The sequence below is a fragment of the Aotus nancymaae genome, unplaced genomic scaffold (assembly GCF_030222135.1).
Source record: "Aotus nancymaae isolate 86718 unplaced genomic scaffold, 86718_ANA_hifiasm-v0.15.2.pri h1tg000076l, whole genome shotgun sequence".
NCBI lineage: Eukaryota > Metazoa > Chordata > Mammalia > Primates > Aotidae > Aotus > Aotus nancymaae.
Window position 1 is genome coordinate 24,522,923 of NW_026988491.1, and position 18,232 is coordinate 24,541,154.

An 18,232-nucleotide genomic window follows, 5' to 3' on the forward strand; every position below is an offset into this window, starting at 1 on the left:
CCATTTTAACAAGTCCTTAGAATAATCTTTTCTTAACAAGCCCCTGCCCCACCCAGAATTATGGGTGCTGGGAGCAAGTTTTTAACCTCCTGACATCCAGTGGGGCAGTGGGGAAGGGGCCAGGGTGGGGTGTGCTTGAGGGTGGGGTCTTGGGTCAGCCCCCACCTGTGGGGAGGGACCCCACAGAGGTGTTTAAAGCCACGGGCAAGTGGGAAGCTGGGTCCACAGACAACCCTAAGCAGGTCATCGACTCAGGACAGGAGGGAAGCTGGGTCAGGGCAAGAGGATGTGGGGCTGCTGGGGGCTGCTCCTGTGCTGACACATTAACTCCCTGAGGCCAGGGGAAGGGTGTATGGTCACTCATTACCACGGTCACTTATGTAACCTGGGGTGTATATAGGAGCCTGGCTGAGGACACACTCACCAGCCTGCACTTTGCCACCCTTGTGCCGCTCCCTCTCAGGATGAAGGTGATGGTGGTGAGTACCTAAACCCCATGCAGAGAGGCATCGCTGACTGCTCTCCTGGTGGCCAGCTGCTCCCGCCCTCTTCCCACTGGTGCTGGGCAGCCTGAGTGGTGCTGGGCCACTCAGGCATGGTGGCCCCTGCACCCTGGAAGCAGGCGTCTGCTGACATTTGCTCTGCAGATAAGGACCGAGGAGTGAGAGCTCCTGGGACTCTTGGAGGCCGGGGTGATGGTGTGGGAGAGGCTGTGCCCTCTTGTGTCCCCCACCAGGTCGAGCGGAGGCAGGCTTGGAGTCTGCAGCCACCATGGGAATGTCTGTGCTTCCTTGTGGAGCTGGCATGATGGTGAAATGGGCTCAATCCTCCACCTACCCAGGGCCCAGACCCTTCCCTGGTCTACCGACCTGACATGGACCCAGAGGCGGCCAAAGACAAAGGCAGCTTCCGGAACTACACGGTGTGTTCCTTGTCGCCCTGCCCTGCCCCATCCACACCGTGGGGAGCAGCACCTGCCCTTCACACAGCTCCAGGGGGTGCCCTATGGGAAACCCCACCCCCATCACACCCTGTGGGGCTGCCTGGGAGAGGGTAGGCACGGGGCCCCGTGTGCAGGGTTAGGGGGTGGCATCCGCCTCCGATGACCTCTGGCCTGCAGTCAGGTCCCCTCCTGGACCGTGTCTTCACCACCTACAAGCTCATGCACACGCACCAGACGGTGGACTTCGTCAGGAGCAAGGTAGGCATTTCTTGCCGCCCCGTGCAACCTCTCAGGGATTCTTGCCCTCAGCCCCATGCGCCCACCAGGCACCGAGGGGATGGAGAGGCCTGTGCAGTGGGCCTTCCCTGCACCCCCGGACAGGCCCTGGGCCTGCTGACCCTGGGCCATGCTGCCTTCTCCTCCACTCCCAGCATGCCCAGTTTGGGGGCTTCTCCTCCAAGAAAATGACAGTCATGGAGGCTGTGGACCTGCTGGACAGCCTGGTGGATGAGTCTGACCCGGATGTGGACTTCCCCAACTCCTTCCATGCCTTCCAGACAGCAGAGGGCATCCGGAAGGCCCACCCAGACAAGGGTGAGCCCCCATGCCCTGCTGTGAGGGGGCAGGTGCTGCCTCCAAGGAGCAGAATGCAGGGGCCTGAGGGGTAGAAGGGGACAGTGGGGGTCCCAGGCCTCCTCCAGCAGCCCTGCCTCGGTTGGGGAGCAGGTCCTTGGCCCCTCCTGGCTCTCAGCCCCCCAAGCCTGCTTGTCCTCTGTCTTGGCCCCTGCACTCCCCAACTCACCCTGTTCATCTTCCTCCCAGACTGGTTCCACCTTGTTGGGCTCCTGCATGACCTGGGGAAGGTCCTGGCCCTGTTCGGGGAGCCCCAGGTAAGGGCTGGTGGTGGGGGGTGAGGAGATCTGTTTGTCAAGGCAAGGTGGGGGTCAGGGTGGCCTCGGTGCTTGGCCTGGGATACTACATGTGGGGCAGGCCAGTGCCCCCAAGGTCACCTGTCCCTCTGCAGTGGGCGGTCGTTGGAGATACCTTCCCGGTCGGATGCCGTCCCCAGGCCTCTGTGGTTTTCTGCAACTCCACTTTCCAGGACAATACTGACCTCCAGGATCCAAGATACAGGTGCTCCCCGCTGCCCAGGGCTGGCCCCCACCCACCCCAGGCAACTCCTGAGCCCCACTCATCCTCGTCTCTCACTGCAGCACGGAACTCGGCATGTATCAGCCCCACTGTGGGCTCGATAGGGTCCTCATGTCCTGGGGCCATGATGGTGAGGCCAGAGGTGGGCAGTGGGGCGGTGGGGGACAATGGGGCGGAGGTGGTGCCTGGTAGTGACACCCTCTCTCTACAGAGTACATGTACCAGGTGATGAAATTCAACAAGTTCTCGCTGCCCCCAGAGGTAGGTAGGGGGAGGGGTGAGCCCACCCCATCGGCCCGCCCTGCCAGGTCCCTGCAGCCCTGCCCATGAGCTGCTGGGTGTGGCCTTCCCTGCAGGCCTTCTACATGATCCGGTTCCACTCCTTCTACCCCTGGCACACTGGCAATGACTACCAGCAGCTATGCAGCCCGCAGGACCTGGCCATGCTACCCTGGGTGCAGGAGTTCAAGTACAGTCACCTCTGGGCAGGTGGTGGGAGTGGCGGGGACTGGGGGGGTCTTCACAGGGCTCATAGCCCCTCCTGGCTGCAGCAAGTTTGACCTCTACACCAAGTGCCCGGACCTGCCGGATGTGGACACGCTGCGGCCCTACTACCAGGGGCTCATTGACAAGTACTGCCCTGGTATCCTGAGCTGGTGACCGTCCCGCCACCTGAGCTGTTGCTGGAGCCAGGCCTGGCCCTCCCCCTGCCTGGAGAGGTCTGGCCCTGGGCAGACAGCCACCATCAGGGTTCACCTTGGTGAGGGACCCCACTCGCCCCCTTAGGGTCACCACCCTTCATGGCCACTTGTGCCTGGTGGCAATAAAGAATTGGAAGGAGACTGTGCTTCTGAAGCATTACTGGGTGTTACTGCAGCAGAGTGGCCCAGGCCAAGGGACCCTGTGGGCAAGGTGGAGGCCAACTCCCAGGCTCTCAGATGTGTGTCCCACCACACTGGCCATGGTAAACATCTGCTCATCTCCCAGCTCCCACGTTAGAGCTGGGGAACGAGTCACCTAGCTCACCCCTACATGCTCTAAAAAGTCACCAAGTCCTCTGGGCTCTGTCCCTTTAAAAAATACTCCAGGGCCGGGCGCGGTGGCTCACACCTGTAATCCCAGCACTTTGGGAGGCCGAGGCGGGTGGATCACAAGGTCAAGAGATCGAGACCATCCTGGTCAACATGGTGAAACCCCGTCTCTACTAAAAATGCAAAAAATTAGCTGGGCACGGTGGCGCGTGCCTGTAATCCCAGCTACTCAGGAGGCTGAGGCAGGAGAATTGCCTGAACCCAGGAGGCAGAGGTTGCGGTGAGCCGAGATCGCGCCATTGCACTCCAGCCCGGGTAACAAGAGTGAAACTCTGTCTCAAAAAAAAAAACAAAAAAAAAAAACTCCATGGTTCATGCCTGTAATCCCAACACTTTGGGAGGCTGAGGTGAGCGGATCACAAGGTCAGCAGTTTGAGACCAGCTTGCCCAACATGGTGAAACCCCATCTCTACTAAAAATACAAAAAATTAGCTGGGTATGGTGGCAGGTACCTGCAATCCCAGCTACTCAGGAGGCTGAGGCAGGAGAATTGCCTGAACCCGGGAGGTGGGGGTTGCAGTGAGCCGAGATTACAACACTGAGCGAAACTCCATCTCAAAAAATAATAATAATAATACTATGAAATCTCCCAGTTCATTCTTCACACAGAAGATATACTGGACTTTGAAAATCATCTTTCTGCTTAAAATGGCTTACCATCAAAGTTAAGAATAAAACCCAAATTTCCAAATCCAGTTGTGATATGATTTATATCCAGCCACATTAAAATCAGACTTATTATTTTAAAAGATAGAGACAGGGCTTTCACTTTGTTGCTAGGCTATCTCGAACTCCTGGGCTCAAGCGATCCTTCCACCTTAGCCTTCCATGTGGCTAGGACTACTGACTCAAGGCGGAAGAATCACTTGAACCCGGGAGGCGGAGGCTGCAGGGAGCCGAGATCGCATCACTGCACTCCAGCCTGGGCGACAGAGCGAGACTCCGTCTCTAAATAAATAAATAATTTAAAAAATAAAAATAGGCCGGCGCGGTGGCTCACGCCTGTAATCCAAGCACTTTGGAGGCCAAGGCGGGCAGATCACCTGAGGTCGGGAGTTCAAGACCAGCCTGACCAACATGGTGAAACCCCGTCTTTAAAAAAAATAAAAATAAAAAATAAAAAATATAAATAAAAAATGAAACAAGTGCACAGTTTAAATGCTATAAAGCAAACACCTGCGGCCACCACCCCTGAACCGACTCTCCAGGGCCCCCCCACGCAGAGTGGCCCCTCCGCAGCTCTATCCCTTCTCTCCACGTGGTTCTGTCACCCAGGCGTGCAGCCCTCAGTGCCACACAGCGGCTCCCCCTCCCTCTTCTCCAAAATTCATCCCTGAAGAAAAGCGATTGTCCCAGGAAATTCATCTTGCGGGGACTGTGTACCTGTTAACACTTTCCTTGGAACTTCTGCTCATTGCTGTGGATTTAGAGGCTTCCCCAGAGTCTTTCAGGCAGTGGTGTTTCTTGAGGAGGAGGCGTGCAGCGTCTGTCCCCAGTGCTGTCGGACGGCAGCGGCAGTGGCGGGTGTTCAGGCTCATCTGGGTCCTCCATCCCCCGGAAGTGGAACAGCAGGGGTGGCTCTCCGTCCCCGCCCGCCGGCGGAAATGGAAGCTGCCTCCCACATGCGCTGTGGCTGCACAGTGGTACTGTTTGTATAGAAAGGCAGATCAGGAGAGAGATCCAAGATGGCTGATCACTAGCAGCTCAGGCTTGTAACTCCCAGTGAAAGCGCAGAGAATGAGAGGATGCCACACTTTCAGACAAATATTTGTTGCTCACGGACCAAAAGATTCCCAGGGGAGGAGCTCCACGGGTCGCCAGGGCGACTCTTGTGGCCAGCGCAGCGGTTTTGCTGGCGCCTTAGCGCGGCAGTTCTTGGTGCAGAGTCTGGAGATTCCCGGGCAGAAAAGCACCATCAATCTTAACACTGCTGTTTTGGCCAGTGCAGTGGATTGCTCAGATTTCGGCGCTGGGAATCAACACGTTGGACGTCCGCTCAGAGACCTAGTTAGAAAGTCGGTGATTACAAAGACGACAGAGGGATAAATATATAATGAAGGGAAGAAACCAGCCTAAAAAGGCAGAGAATACTCAAAATCAGAATGCCTCTCCCTCTACAGGGGATCGCAATTCCTCATCAGTAACAGAACAAGGCTTAATGGAGAACGAGTGTGTTCCAATAACAGAAGCAGGTTTCAAAAGGTGGGTGATAAGAAACTTCTGTGAATTAAAAGAACTTGTTCTAACCCAATGCAAAGAAACTAAGAACCTTGAAAAAAGGTTTGACGAAATGTTAATGAGAATGGACAATTTAGAGAGGAATATAAATGAATTGATGGAGCTGAAAAACACAACACGAGAACTTCGTGAAGTATGCACAAGTTTAAACAGTCGAATTGATCAAGCAGAAGAAAGGATATCAGAAGTCGAGGACCAGCTCAGTGAAATGAAACGAGAAGACAAGATTGGAGAAAAAAGGATAAAAAGGAATGAGCAAAGTCTCCAGGAAATATGGGACTATGTGAAAAGACCTAATTTACGTTTGATAGGTTTACCTGAATGTGACAAAGAGAATGAATCCAAGTTGGAAAATACTCTTCAGGATATCATTCAGGAAAACTTTCCCAACCTAGTAAGGCAGGGTAATATTCAACTCCAGGTAATACAGAGAACACCACAAAGATATTCTTCAAGAAGACCAACCCCAAGGCACATAATTGCCAGATTTATTAGGGTTGAAATGAAGGAGAAAATACTAAGGGCAGCCAGAGAGAAAGGTCAGGTTACCCATAAAGGGAAACCTATCAGACTTACAGCAGATCTCTCAGCAGAAACCCTACAAGCCAGAAAAGAGTGGGGACCAATATTTAACATCCTTAAAGAAAAGAACTTTCAACCCAGAATTTCATATCCAGCCAAACTAAGCTTTATAATCGAAGGAAAAATTAAATCTTTTGCGAACAAACAAGTACTTATAGACTTCACCACCACCAGGCCTGCTTTACAAGAGCTTCTGAAAGAAGCACTATACATATAAAGGAACAACCAATATCAGCCTTTCCAAAAATATACCAAAAAGCAAAGAGCATTAACACAATGAAAAATTTACACTAACTAATGGGCAAAACAGCCAGCTAGCATCAAATGCCAGTATTAAACTTATATATATTCTAATTGGATAAAAAGCCAAAACCCATCGGTATGCTGCATCCAGACCCATCTCACATGCAACGATACACAAAGACTCAAAACAAAGAGAAGGAGGAAGATTTACCAACCGAACAGAGTAAAAATAAACAAATAAACAAAAAGCAGGAGATGCAATTCTCACCTCTGATAAAGTAGACTTTAAAGCAATGAAGATCAAAAGAGGCAAAGAAGGACATTACATAATGGCAAAAGGATCAATGTAACAAGAAGAGCTAACGATTCTATAGATCAATGAGACAGAAAATTAACAAGGATATCCAGGACTTGAACTCAGACCCGGAACAAGTAAACTTAATAAACATTTATAGAGCTCTCCACTTCAGATACACAAAACATACATTACCACCTCACACCTATTCCAAAAGTGACTACATAATTGGAAGTAAATCACTCCTCAGTAATCGCATAGCATTTCATAGGTTTAAATGAAATATTGGTTGGCTGCTTGTTTGTTATTTTCTTCCTTTATTCCTTCCTGTCTACATCATTAAGTATAATTATTGGTATAAAAGAGGTTTTCAATACCCATTACTAAACTGCATTCTAGCCTGGGCAAGAAAGCAATACTCCCATTCTCTCTCTCTCTCTTTCTCTTCCTTTTTCTTCCTCTTCTTCATTCTTTCTTTTCTTTCTTTCTAAAAAAAAAAAAAAAGAAAGGCAGATCAATGTTTCAGTCCTTCCCTCACTTTTTTTTTTTTTGAGATGGGGTCTCGCTCTGTCGCCCGGGCTGGAGTGCAGTGGTGCAATCTTGGCTCACTGCAACCTCTGCCTCCTGGGTTCAAGCGATTCTCCTGTCTCAGCTTCCCCAGTAGCTGGGGTTACAGGCATGCACCATGACACCTGGCTAATTTGTTATGCTTTTAGTAGAGACGAGGTTTCATCATGTTGGCCAGGCTAGTCTCGAACTCCTGACCTCAAGTGATCCGCCCACCTCGGCCTCCCGAAGTGCTGGGATTACAGGCGTGAGCCACTGTTCCTGGCCTCTTCCCTTAATTTGCCAGCGTGCCTAAGAGCTGGTTCCCTGGCATCCTTGGGGCAGTCAGCTTGTGTTTGTCTGAAGAACATTCAATCTCAGCATATTTGATGGCCGTCCAGCGAGGGGTTACTTCCTAGGTCTCAGTTGTCCCATCCTTGGCAGGGACGGCAAGGGGCTTCCAGGGTGACTCCCGGCTCCTCCCACCATGACACCCACAGTCTGTGATGCGCGACTTGTTGCCTGAAGTGACGAGACCCCCACACTGTTCCCTGTGGCTGCCATAACAAGTTACTACAGATTGGGTGGCTTAAAGCAACAGAAATTCCACCAAAAATGTTCAAACTAATTAATAAATTTGGCAAAGTTGCAGCATACAAAATCAACATAACAAAAATCAGTAGTGCTTCTAAATACACTAAGAACAATCTGAAAAATAAGAAAACAATCACATTTACAATAGCTACAAAAAAAATTAAACATTTAGAAATAAATTTAACTGGCCAGGTGTGGTGGCTCACACTTGTAAATCCCAGCACTTTGGGAGGCTGAGGTGGGCAGGTTACCCTGTCCCACCAAGGAAAACAATGACAGCATTTCTTATAAATGGTAAAATTGAACTTTTGAGCAAACACCAGGATTTAGGTAAACCTGTGTCCGCCACTGTAAACTTCACAGCTTCTGAAACTTTTTTTTTTTTTTTTTTTTTGAGACTGAGTCTTTCTCTGTTGCCCAGGCTGGAGTGCAGTGGTGTGATCTCGGCTCACTGCAAACTCTGTCTCCCAGGTTCAAGAGATTCTCCTGCCTTAGCCTCCCTAGTAGCTGGGACTACAGGCACCAGCACCATGCCCAGCTAATTTTTGTATTTTTAATAGAAACAGGGTTTGTCCATGTTGGCCAGGCTAGTCTCGAACTCCTGATCTCAGGTAATCTGCCCACCTCGGCCTCCCAAAGTGCTGGGTTTACAGGCGTGTGCCAGCGCACCTGGCATGACACTTAAAAACTTTTCTGGCTGGGTGCGGTGGCTCAGGCCTGTAGTCCCAGCACTTTGGGAGACTGAGGTGGAAGGATCCCTTGAGGATAGGAGTTTGAGACCAGCCTGGTATGACTCTGTCTCTACAAAAAAAAGTTTTTTTAAATAAAACTTTTTTCCTGGGCCAGGCATGGTTGCTCATGCCTATAATCCCAGCACTTTGGAAAACCAAGGCGGGCAGATCAGAGGTCAGGAGTGTGAGACTAGCCTGGCCAACATGGTGAAACCTTGTCTCTACTAAAAACACAAAATTAGCCAGGCGTGCTGGCACGCACCTGTAATCCCAGCTACTCAGGGGGCTGAGGCAGGAGAATTGCTTGAACCTGGGAGGTGGAGGTTGAAGTGAGCTAAGATCGTGCCACTGCACTCCAGCCTGGGCAACAAAGTGGGACTCTATCTCAAATAAATAAATAAATAAATAAATAACAAAAAACCTATTTTTCCTGATGAAATTGATGGTGATATTAATGAATGTGACTTTTTTTGAGATAAAGTCTCACTCTGTTGCCCAGGCTAGAGTGCAGTTGTGGTAACCTGCTTTTTGTCAGCTTAAACTGACTCTCTTAGCTTAATGCCGTTCAGGCTTCTTGTTAGCTTCTTGAGCCGGACAGACTCCATCTTAGCTTCTTCATTTTAGTTATTCCCCTCTTTAAGTAGGTAACTGTAGTGTGTAGCTGGGGCAGGCTGACGCTGGGCACATCCAGGAATACATTTGCTGATAAGAGGCCAAGTTAAGTGGTACAAGCAGAGCCTGGGAATGCAGGTGCTGTCGAGTGCCCAGAGCCCCCATATCTATAAGTTATATGTCTTTTTATGACAGCTCTAGCCCTTGTACCTGGTACTATTTTATTTCTCATGTACTCCTTTATCTTTTAACTTTTTGCTTACACTGCTTCTGTGAAAAAAATGCTTCAGCTAGGTTCCCCACTCCCTTTTCAAACCAGGGTATAAGAAACCCCCTAACTCTTTCTTCGGACGGAGAGAATTTTGGGTGTTAGCCACCTCTCGGTCGCCAGCTAAAATAAAGGACCCATGGCCAGGCGCGGTGGCTCACGCCTGTAATCCCAGCACTTTGGGAGGCAGAGGCAGGCAGATCATGAGGTCAAGAGATCGAGACCATCCTGGCCAACATGGTGAAACCCTGTCTCTATTAAAAAATACGCAAATTAGCTGGGCCTGGTGTCGTGCACCTGTAGTTCCAGCTACTTGGGAGGCTGAGGCAGGAGAATTGCTTGAACCTGGGAGGCAGAGATTGCAGTGAGCTGAGATAGTGCCACTGCACTCCAGCCTGGCAACAGAGCAAGACTCCGTCTCAGAAAAAAAAAAAAAAAAAAAAAGGACTCACAATTCAATCTTGGAGTGTGTTGCATTCCTTGACTTGCTCGGTTATAACACAGTAGCACAATCTTGGCTCATTGCAACCTCTGATGCCCTGGGCTCAAGTGATCCTCCCACCTCAGCTTCCCACCTCAGTTGGGATGACAGGTATGAGTTATCATGCCCAGCCTCTCTAATGAGTTTATTTTTATGTTTAAATAAAATTAATAAGTAAATCTTTTAGGCCAGGCATGGTAGCTCACGCCTATAATTCCAGCACTTTGTGAGGGTGAGGTGGGTGAATCACCTCAAGAGATCAAGACCATCCTGGGCAACATGGTGAAACTCCGTCTCTACTAAAAATACAAAAATTTGCTGGGCATGGTGGTGCGTGCTTGTAATCCCAGCTACTCGGGAGGCTGAGGCAGGAGAAAAAAAAAGCTCTTGACCTGCTACTATGTTTTATTAAGAAATATAAATAGGCTGGGCACGGTGGCTCATGCCTGTAATTCCAACATTTTGGGAGGCTGAAGTGGGCGGATCACCTCAGGTCAGGAGTTCGAGACCAGCCTGACCAATATGGAGAATCCCTACCTCTACTAAAAATACAAAATTAGGCCCAGCGCGGTGGCTCACACCTGTAATCCCAGCACTTTGGGAGGCTGAGGCGGGCAGATCACAAGGTCAAGAGATCAAGACCATCCTGGCCAACATGGTGTGATCACGCCACTGCACTCCAACCTGGGTGACAGAGTAAGACTCCATCTCAAAAATAAAAAAAAAACAGAAGAGAGAAAATGAAAGCACATGAATTTGGAAACATAATATTGCTAAGAAAGCAATACTACCAAAGTGATCTACAGATTTGGTGCAATGTCTCTCAAAATCCAAATGACATTTTTTGGGGCCAGTGCAGTGGCTCATGCCTGTAATCTCAGCACTTTGGGAGACCAAGTGGGGCAGATCAGCTGAAGTCAGGAGTTTGAAATCAGCCTAACATGATGAAACCCCATCTCTACTAAAAATACTAATTTAGCTGGGGGGCGGGGTGGTGCACACCTGTAATCCCACTTACTCCAGAGGCTGAGGCAGGAGAATTGCTTGAACCTAAGAGGCAATGGTTGCAGTGAGCCGAGATTGCGCCACTGCACTCCAGCCTGGGTGACAAGTGAAACTCTGTCTCAAAAAAAAAAAAAAAAAAAAGAACCACACAAATGGCATTTTTTGGGAAATACAAAAACATAATCCTAAAATTGCTACGGAAGTTTAAGGGAACCCAAATGGCCATAACAATCTCGATGACTAAGATAAAATAAATAACATAAAAAGAAAAAAAATATAAAAGAAACAAAATAATTAAAACCTAAAAAAGAATAACAAAGGCTGGGCACGGTGGTTCATGCTAGCCACCCAAGTGTCCATGGATATACGAATGAATAAGGATAGGAAAAACGTGGTCACTCCATACACTGGACTATCACTCAACCATAAAAAGAACATAGCACTGATACATGCTACCATGTGGACGCGCCTTGAAAACATCATGCTGAGTGAAAGAAGCCAGACACAAAAGGTCCCACATTACATGATCCAGTTTACAGGAAATGTCCAGAGAGGTAAATCCACAGAGACAGAGGTAGATTAATAGTTGTTCAGGGCTTGGCAGGGAGTGGTCAGAGGCCGATGGCTAAAGGGTACAGGGTGGGTTTTTTTATTTTATTTTATTTTATTTGAGACATAGTCTTGCTCTTGTTGCCCAGGCTGGAGTGCAGTGGTGGGATCTCCGCTCACCACAACCTCTGCCTCCCGGGTTCAAGTGATTCTCCTGCCTCAGCCTCCCGAGTAGCTGGGATTGCAGGCGCCCGCCACCACAACTGGCTTTTTGTATTTTTTTTTTTCAGTGGAGACGGGGTTTTACTATGTTGGTCAGGCTAGTCTTGAACTCCTGACCTCAGGTGATCCACCCACCTTGGCCTCCCAAAGTGCTGGGATTACAGGTGTGAGCCACCACACTTGGCCAGGTTTCTTCTGGAGGAGATGAAAAGGCTCTAAAATGGACTCTGGGCTGGGCATGGTGGCTCACATCTGTAATCTCAGCACTTTGGGAGGCCGAGGTGGGCAGATCTCCTGAAGTCAGGAGTTTGAGACTAGCCTGGCCAACATAGTGAAACCCCATCTCTACTAAAACAACAAAAAATAGCCAGGTGTGGTTGTGTGCCTGTAATCCCAGCTACTTGGGAGGCTGAGGCAGGAGAATTGCTTGAACCCAGGAGGTGGAGGTTGCAGTGAGCTGAGATTGTACCACTACACTCCAGTCTGGGCAACAGAGCAAGACTGTCTCAAAGAATAAATAAAATGGACTCTGGTGATGGATGGGCAACTCCGCAAATATAGTAAAAGCCAATGAATTGTACAATTAAAATGGGTGAATTGTATAGCATGTGACTTACCAGGAAAGCTGTTACAGAAAACAAAATAAAAGCATAGAAGATATTCATAAAATGAGCTTAAAAGCCTAGGACTGCTGGGCGCGGTGGCTCACTCCTGTAATCCCAGCATTTTGGGAGGCCAAGGCAAGTGGATCACCTGAGGTCAGAAGTTTGAGACCAGCCTGACCAACGTGGAGAAACCCCATCTCTACTAAAAATACAAAATTAGCTGGGCGTGTTGCATCCCTGTAATCCCAGCTACTAGAGAGGCTGGGACAGGACAATCGCTTGAACCCAGGAGGCGGAGGTTGCAGTGAGCCGAGATCGCACCATTGTACTCCAGCCTGGGCAACAGGAGTGAAACTCCATCTCAAAAAAAAAAAAAAAAAGGCCTAAGACCATCAGCCTGGGCAACATGGGGAGTGTGGGTGGTGGTGGCAGCCCGAGGCAGAAGGATCATTTGATCTCAGGAGTCTGAAGCTGCAGTGAGCCATGACTGCACCACTGCACTCCAACCTGGGCAACAGAGCAAGACCCCATCTAGAAAATAAGGAAGCCTAGAAACAGGTTTTTGAGTTTTAAACATATTACTTTTTTTTGAGGCAGAGTCTCACTGTTGCCCAGGCTGGAATGCAGTGGCATGATCTCAGCTCACTGCAACCTCTGCCTCACGGATTCAAGCAATTCTCCTGCCTCAGTCTCCCGAGTAGCTGGGATTAAAGGCACCCACCACAATTGGCCAATTTTTATATTTTAAGTAGAGACAATGTTTCATCACGTTGGCCAGGCTGGTATTGAACTCGTGACCTCAGGTGATCCACTTGCCTCAGCCTCCCAAAGTGCTGGGATTACAGATGTGAGCCATTGTGCCCGGCCTATTGCTGTTTTAAGCCAGAGCTGACTTCTCCATCATTTATTCCACGTATAGTAGCCCCTGAAGGCATCTGAGAGTTCACGCCACAGGCTGTGTTTGACCACAGAACTCTGTCTGGGTGGGCCAGACGGAGGTCAGCGATGTGACAAAGCTGGGTACATTGGGAGCCATCCAGGGGTCTATGGAGGAGAGCAGGAGGCAGGGGCTGTACCGAGGATAGGGCCAGAGGCAGAGGAAGCTGTGCTGTAAGTTTCCAGGGTGGGCAGTGACCTCCAATTGATAACCTGACCCCAAACGGAAACTTGGTCGGTGCCCTGACTGCTATCTCCACTGCTGTGCTCTTCCTAAGATGGAGGCTGGGGCGTCAGATGCACCTCCCCTCCTCTGTCCCAACCCAGGGCTCCAGCTCCCCTCCCCTGGCCTCACTCTGAAGAGGAGCCTCTGCTAAGCCGCCTACCTCATCTCTTATTCAGCCCTTGCCCACTTGGGCCCTTCCATCCTTTTCTGAGGCCAAGAAGTAGGAACAAGAGAGAAGGAAGGGGCCAGCTGCACCACTGGCCTTGCAGTATGGAGCTGACCGGTCCACCAGGCCACGCCAGGCCTGAGGCTCCTTTGTGGTCAGGCAGTGGGAAACACGGGCCAGCCCTCGAATCCGCTTTACAGAGAATGCTGAGGTTGGGGCAGAAGGGTGCCCGTGGAGCCATGCCGTGGGGAAGTCCGATGGCACCCTGGGAGGCCCACTGCCTGAGGAAGGGGAGACACCCCCATCCTCAGGCCTCCCTGGAAAGAAGCACCAGGCACATAGCCAAGCACAAAAGACGCCTTTATTGGTGCCCAGATCTAAACGGCAGGATGGGCTGGTGTGGAAATGATGAAGATGATGGTGCTTCTCCTTTCCCCTGTGAGTCAGCCTCTTCCTCTGACTCACAGCCCAGGGCAGGGGAAGGGTCTTGAGCTGGGTTATGTGTCCCCTTCCTGGAGGCAGTAGTGGGAGTACTGGGGAGGGGCGTGGTTGGCGTCGGGGGGCCCAGAGCCCTCAACGCAACACCCCGCAAACCCCAGGGGCAGTCCCTCAAACCTATGCCTGGCCCTGCGGGTCAGCTAAGGCACGGTGGCAGGGTCCTGTCCTGCTGGAGGCCAGAGCAGTCCTGGGGACTCGGCCCTCTCAGGACACAGCTACTTCTTCCGCCGGGTGGTCCGAGAACCGCTGCTGCAGGGGCTGGGGGCAGGGGTGGCCTGTTCCGAGGTAGCTCCAGAGTCTTTCTGGGGGGCTGGCCTGTGCTTCTCCCTGACGGCTAGTGCCGTGGGGGAGGACCAGAGAGACCAGGGTGCTAGCAGGGCCTGCACAACTCTGACAGCCCCCACGGCCACGAGGAGCCCCCAGAGCAGGGCAGGGGCCTCTAGGGGAGACAGCTGAGTACGTGTCCAGTGGAGGGCCTGGGCCAGGGTGCTGTTGGCGCCACGGGCCCGGGGTGGGTTCTTGTCCTGTGGGAGTGAGGTTGAGGAAGTGCTCACTGGGTTCACCCCAGCAGGCTGGGGTCACTCCTGCCACCTCCACCAGCCTGCGTGACACCCCCTTACCTGCAGCCCAAATTGCCTGAGCAGCGTCTCCAGCATTGGGTCCCCCAGGGATACGGGTGGGAAGAACTCCTCCACCCACTGGCGCCGCCACCACTGGCTGCAGCAGGACCTGATGTTCAGAGCCTGGTGGCACCCCAGGCTCCCACACCCCACCTGGCATCCCGGCCTTACCCCTGCTCCCCAGGCTGGGAGAACCAGTACTTGTAGCGCTGGGCTCGGATGTAGGTGGGCGGCTGCTCGTGGAAGGGATACCTGGTCACTTGGCTCTGGACGAGGCGGATCACTGTGGGGAGAGGGGTCAACATGGGCCCCCTGCAGTGCCCTCTGCGCCCCCTCGTCTCCCTCCCCTCCCCACCCCTCCCTGCCTCGCTGTGCACCTGGATCCTTGCCCTGCAGCAGGCGCAGGACCAGGCTCGTGAACCACGGGCTGTGTGTGTGTGGGCCCAAGGCTGCAAACCACATTTGCCAGTCCAGGCGAGGCTGGTGGGGGACCACGACTGGGGGTGGCCGGCTCAGGTTCCCAGGCTTGTACATGAACTCGATCTCCTGCCAGGCAGGCTGGGGTCAGCTGGGCAGCTGATGTGGACCCCACCCTGCCCGGCCTGGGAGGGCTCACCGTCCAGTGGTGGCCATCATAGCTGCCCTCCAGCACCACCTCGGGCCGCCCACCAAGCCCGGTCATACGGCGGAAGAGGCCGTAGGAGTTGGCCAGCTGCAGGTGCTCCACGGTGCCAAACAGGCGGTGGGCCCCGGTCCAAAGGCGCCCATGGGTCCCCGGTTCCACGTAGGAGTATGGCACCTGGAGGCAGGTAGGTGGTCCTCAGAGCTGCCCTACCTCTGACCAGCCCCCAGCCCCCAAAGTGCTACCCACCAGGCTGATCAGGAACAAGGCCACGGTGGCAGTGACCACCAGGGACAGTTGGACTGCAGCACTGAGCTTCCGCAGCCAGCCCCGCACCTGGGTCCACCTGTGGGCAGGGACCCAAGGACATCAGGCCCAGCCTGCACACCTGTGCCCCTCCCTGCTTTCCGGGCCATGTACCTCCAGAGGGCACTCAGCAACTCCCAGGCCAGGGAGGCCACACCCAGCCACACGGTGGGCAGCGTCAGTGTCTTCAGCCACTGAGAGAACTGGTGGAAGGTGAAAGCTGGGGAGGAGGGGGGTGTGAGGACTGGTCCGCTCCCTGCCCTCTGGCCCACCCCAGCCGGCACTCACTGGTTCTGGAGTGGACGGTGCGCTGCTGCCAGTCAACCTCCAGGCCAAAGTAGTGCACGGTGCCATAGGCCAGAAACCCGTAGACGGCCAGTTCCAGCAGCAGTGACAGTGTGGTCAGCAGGGCCTTGGGACAGGCTGTGGGGCCGGATAGTCATGGGTCAGCAAGGGTCCCCAGCCAAAGAACTGGGGTGTGGCTAGAGTGCCACCCACCCCTCTGGGAGGGCAGGGACTGGGGAGAGCGGGCCCAGGCCGGCGGACACACACACGTGGCTGTCTTCTTGCGGCTGCTGTGGCCAGGCTCTGCAGCCAGGTGCTGGTCATCCAGAAGGGCAGTGGTGAGCACCAGGGTCATCAGGTTGAAGAAGTTGTAGTTGCCGGTGATGATAATCAGCACCTGCAGCAGCACCTGGGGGCAGCCTGGCTCTCAGTGCTCCCGGAGACTGACGCCCTGCCCCGTGGCACAGCCCGACCTGGCAGGCACACACCTCCACCCTGCGGGGTGCCTCCTTCTACTACAGCGCTCACCACCTGTCCCTGAGGGCCACACTGTCCCTAACAGGGCACACTGAGCAGCGCTGAAGGCCAAGCCCAGTCTTCCTCTCTCTGACAGCTTCGGTCCCCACCCACCTGCGAGTAGAAGGCGGCCAAGCGCAGGCGTCGAATGGGGGCGAAGAACAGGGGCGGCACAGCGATCTCGATGAGGAAGGTGGCCACCACGCTGAGCTTGTGCAGCCAGACGGGCAGGTGATGTGCGAACCAGGCGGCGGGCGTGGGCAGACACTGGGTCTCATAGTGGTAGGTGAGGGCTGCAGGTGAGCGTGGGAGTCAGGGCTGGCAGAGCCCCCAGACCGCCCCAGGTCCAGGCCGGGCCCCTCACCAGTGAGCCCCCACCACGCGGGGCAGCGGCTGGTCAGCTTGACCACGCCTGAGGCGAACATGAGGCGGAACAGCAGCCAGCGCACCAGCCAGAAGGGGAGGCCTTCATGGGGCAGGGCCCCTGCCCGCCCGCCCTGGGGGGCCTGCTTGCGGTGGGAGGCTGGCCTCAGTGGGGCCACCAGCACTGCCAGGAAGCCAGTCTCCAGCAGCAGGGAATCCCTATGGGGAGAGGAAATAGCATCAAGAGCCCCTCCCCAGGCAGCTGCTTCCTTCAGAGGGTCCTCCCAGGAGAGGCAGAGCCCCCCCACCCCCACCCAGCCTCCTGCTGCCCCAGGCCCAGCAGTCACTCACCACTGGAAATAAAGGAACACCTGGCCCACCTGCAGAGAGAGGAGCTGTCAGGGAGCGAGTGTGTCTGTGGACTCAGGTAACGCAGAGGCGGGGTGGGTGGCATGGGGGGGTGGAGTGAGCTGGTGACAGGGGTCCCACTTGCCTGGCAGGCCGACAAGTAGGCAGCCCAAAGCAGCAGGTAGACGGCGGGGTGGCGCAGTGGGCTCAGCAGCAGGGCCCCCAGGGCCAGCAGTGTACCCAGCAGGCTCAGCAGCTCCAGGCCCTGGGCCGTGTCCAGCCCCAGTCTTGGCGCTTCCCACAGCAGTGTTGGGGTCTCCCACAGCTGCTGCCAGCGCCCCTTGCCCTGCGGCCGCAGCGTCCTCCTTGCAGGCAGGATGCCCTCGGGACCGTACAGGCCTGTGGGAGGGGACGTCACGGCCAGGCCCTGGACACCCCTTGCAGGCTAGACTACCTCTGAGTCAGGGCCTGCGGACACCCCAGCCTAGGTCAGGGCCTGCGCATACCTCCACCCCTAGGTCGGGGTTCACAGTCCCTCTAGACCCCGTCCCCGCCCCCCACCCGACCCTTCAGCACCTGTAAAAAGCCCCGCCCAGGGTTAGAGGCCTGCCCAACTAGCTGGGTCAGGGCCTCCTACTCGGCAGAGCTCACTACTGCCCTGTTCCAAGTCTCAGCCCGATATACTGCCTGCCCCGCCAGGTCTGGGATGAAGCCTCTCTCTCACCCCCCTCAGAGTTCTGTCCCCTACCCCAGGTCAGAGTCCAGAGTCTTACGGGAAACGGGTCACTGCACATCTTCCTACCCCCACAGCGGCCTGCAGGACACGAACCGCCGCCCCCCACCCCACGTCAAGGCCCGGACCTCACTCCCAACCCCAGACAGCGTGAGTGCCGAGTGCTGAGAAAAGAGGACATAGGGTCCCGGGCCGAGGCCGGGGATGTCCCACCCTGGGTGCCTTCACCTGGGATCTGCGTGTAGAGGGAAGCGAAGGCGAACATGAAGACGGCCGCCACACCCTGGAGGAAGAGCTGCCGCGGGAGCCGAGAGCCCGCCATGTCCGCTACGCGGCCCGCTGAAGCAGCGCCCGCCCGCCCGCGGCAGCCCCAGGCCCCGCCCCGCCCCGCCCGCGGCAGCCCCAGGCCCCGCCCCGCCCCGCCCCGCCGGCTGCAGCCCCAGGCCCCGCCCCACC

General features: G+C 54.0%; 2 protein-coding genes across 2 annotated transcripts; one reads left to right on the forward strand and one right to left on the reverse strand.

Annotated features, from left to right (window-relative positions):
• The first annotated feature begins 387 nt into the window (after positions 1-387).
• Positions 388-2,937, forward strand: MIOX (myo-inositol oxygenase). Its single transcript, XM_012434335.3, has 10 exons — positions 388-479; positions 842-922; positions 1,121-1,201; positions 1,375-1,537; positions 1,766-1,833; positions 1,968-2,077; positions 2,158-2,225; positions 2,307-2,356; positions 2,452-2,564; positions 2,647-2,937. The coding sequence occupies exons 1-10, from the start codon at positions 465-467 to the stop codon at positions 2,753-2,755; spliced, it is 858 nt and encodes a 285-aa protein (XP_012289758.1). The 5' UTR covers positions 388-464; the 3' UTR covers positions 2,756-2,937.
• A 10,889-nt stretch (positions 2,938-13,826) lies between these two features.
• LMF2 (lipase maturation factor 2) lies at positions 13,827-18,099 on the reverse strand. The gene is made up of 14 exons (XM_012434371.3): positions 18,005-18,099; positions 17,189-17,442; positions 17,047-17,075; positions 16,697-16,914; positions 16,447-16,625; positions 16,084-16,225; positions 15,820-15,954; positions 15,646-15,751; positions 15,475-15,571; positions 15,220-15,402; positions 14,981-15,149; positions 14,775-14,886; positions 14,604-14,700; positions 13,827-14,507 (listed from the first exon to the last, which is right to left on the reverse strand). Exons 1-14 carry the CDS (start codon positions 18,096-18,098, stop codon positions 14,199-14,201), a joined length of 2,124 nt encoding a protein of 707 aa, XP_012289794.1. The 5' UTR covers position 18,099; the 3' UTR covers positions 13,827-14,198.
• Positions 18,100-18,232: the final 133 nt, after the last annotated feature.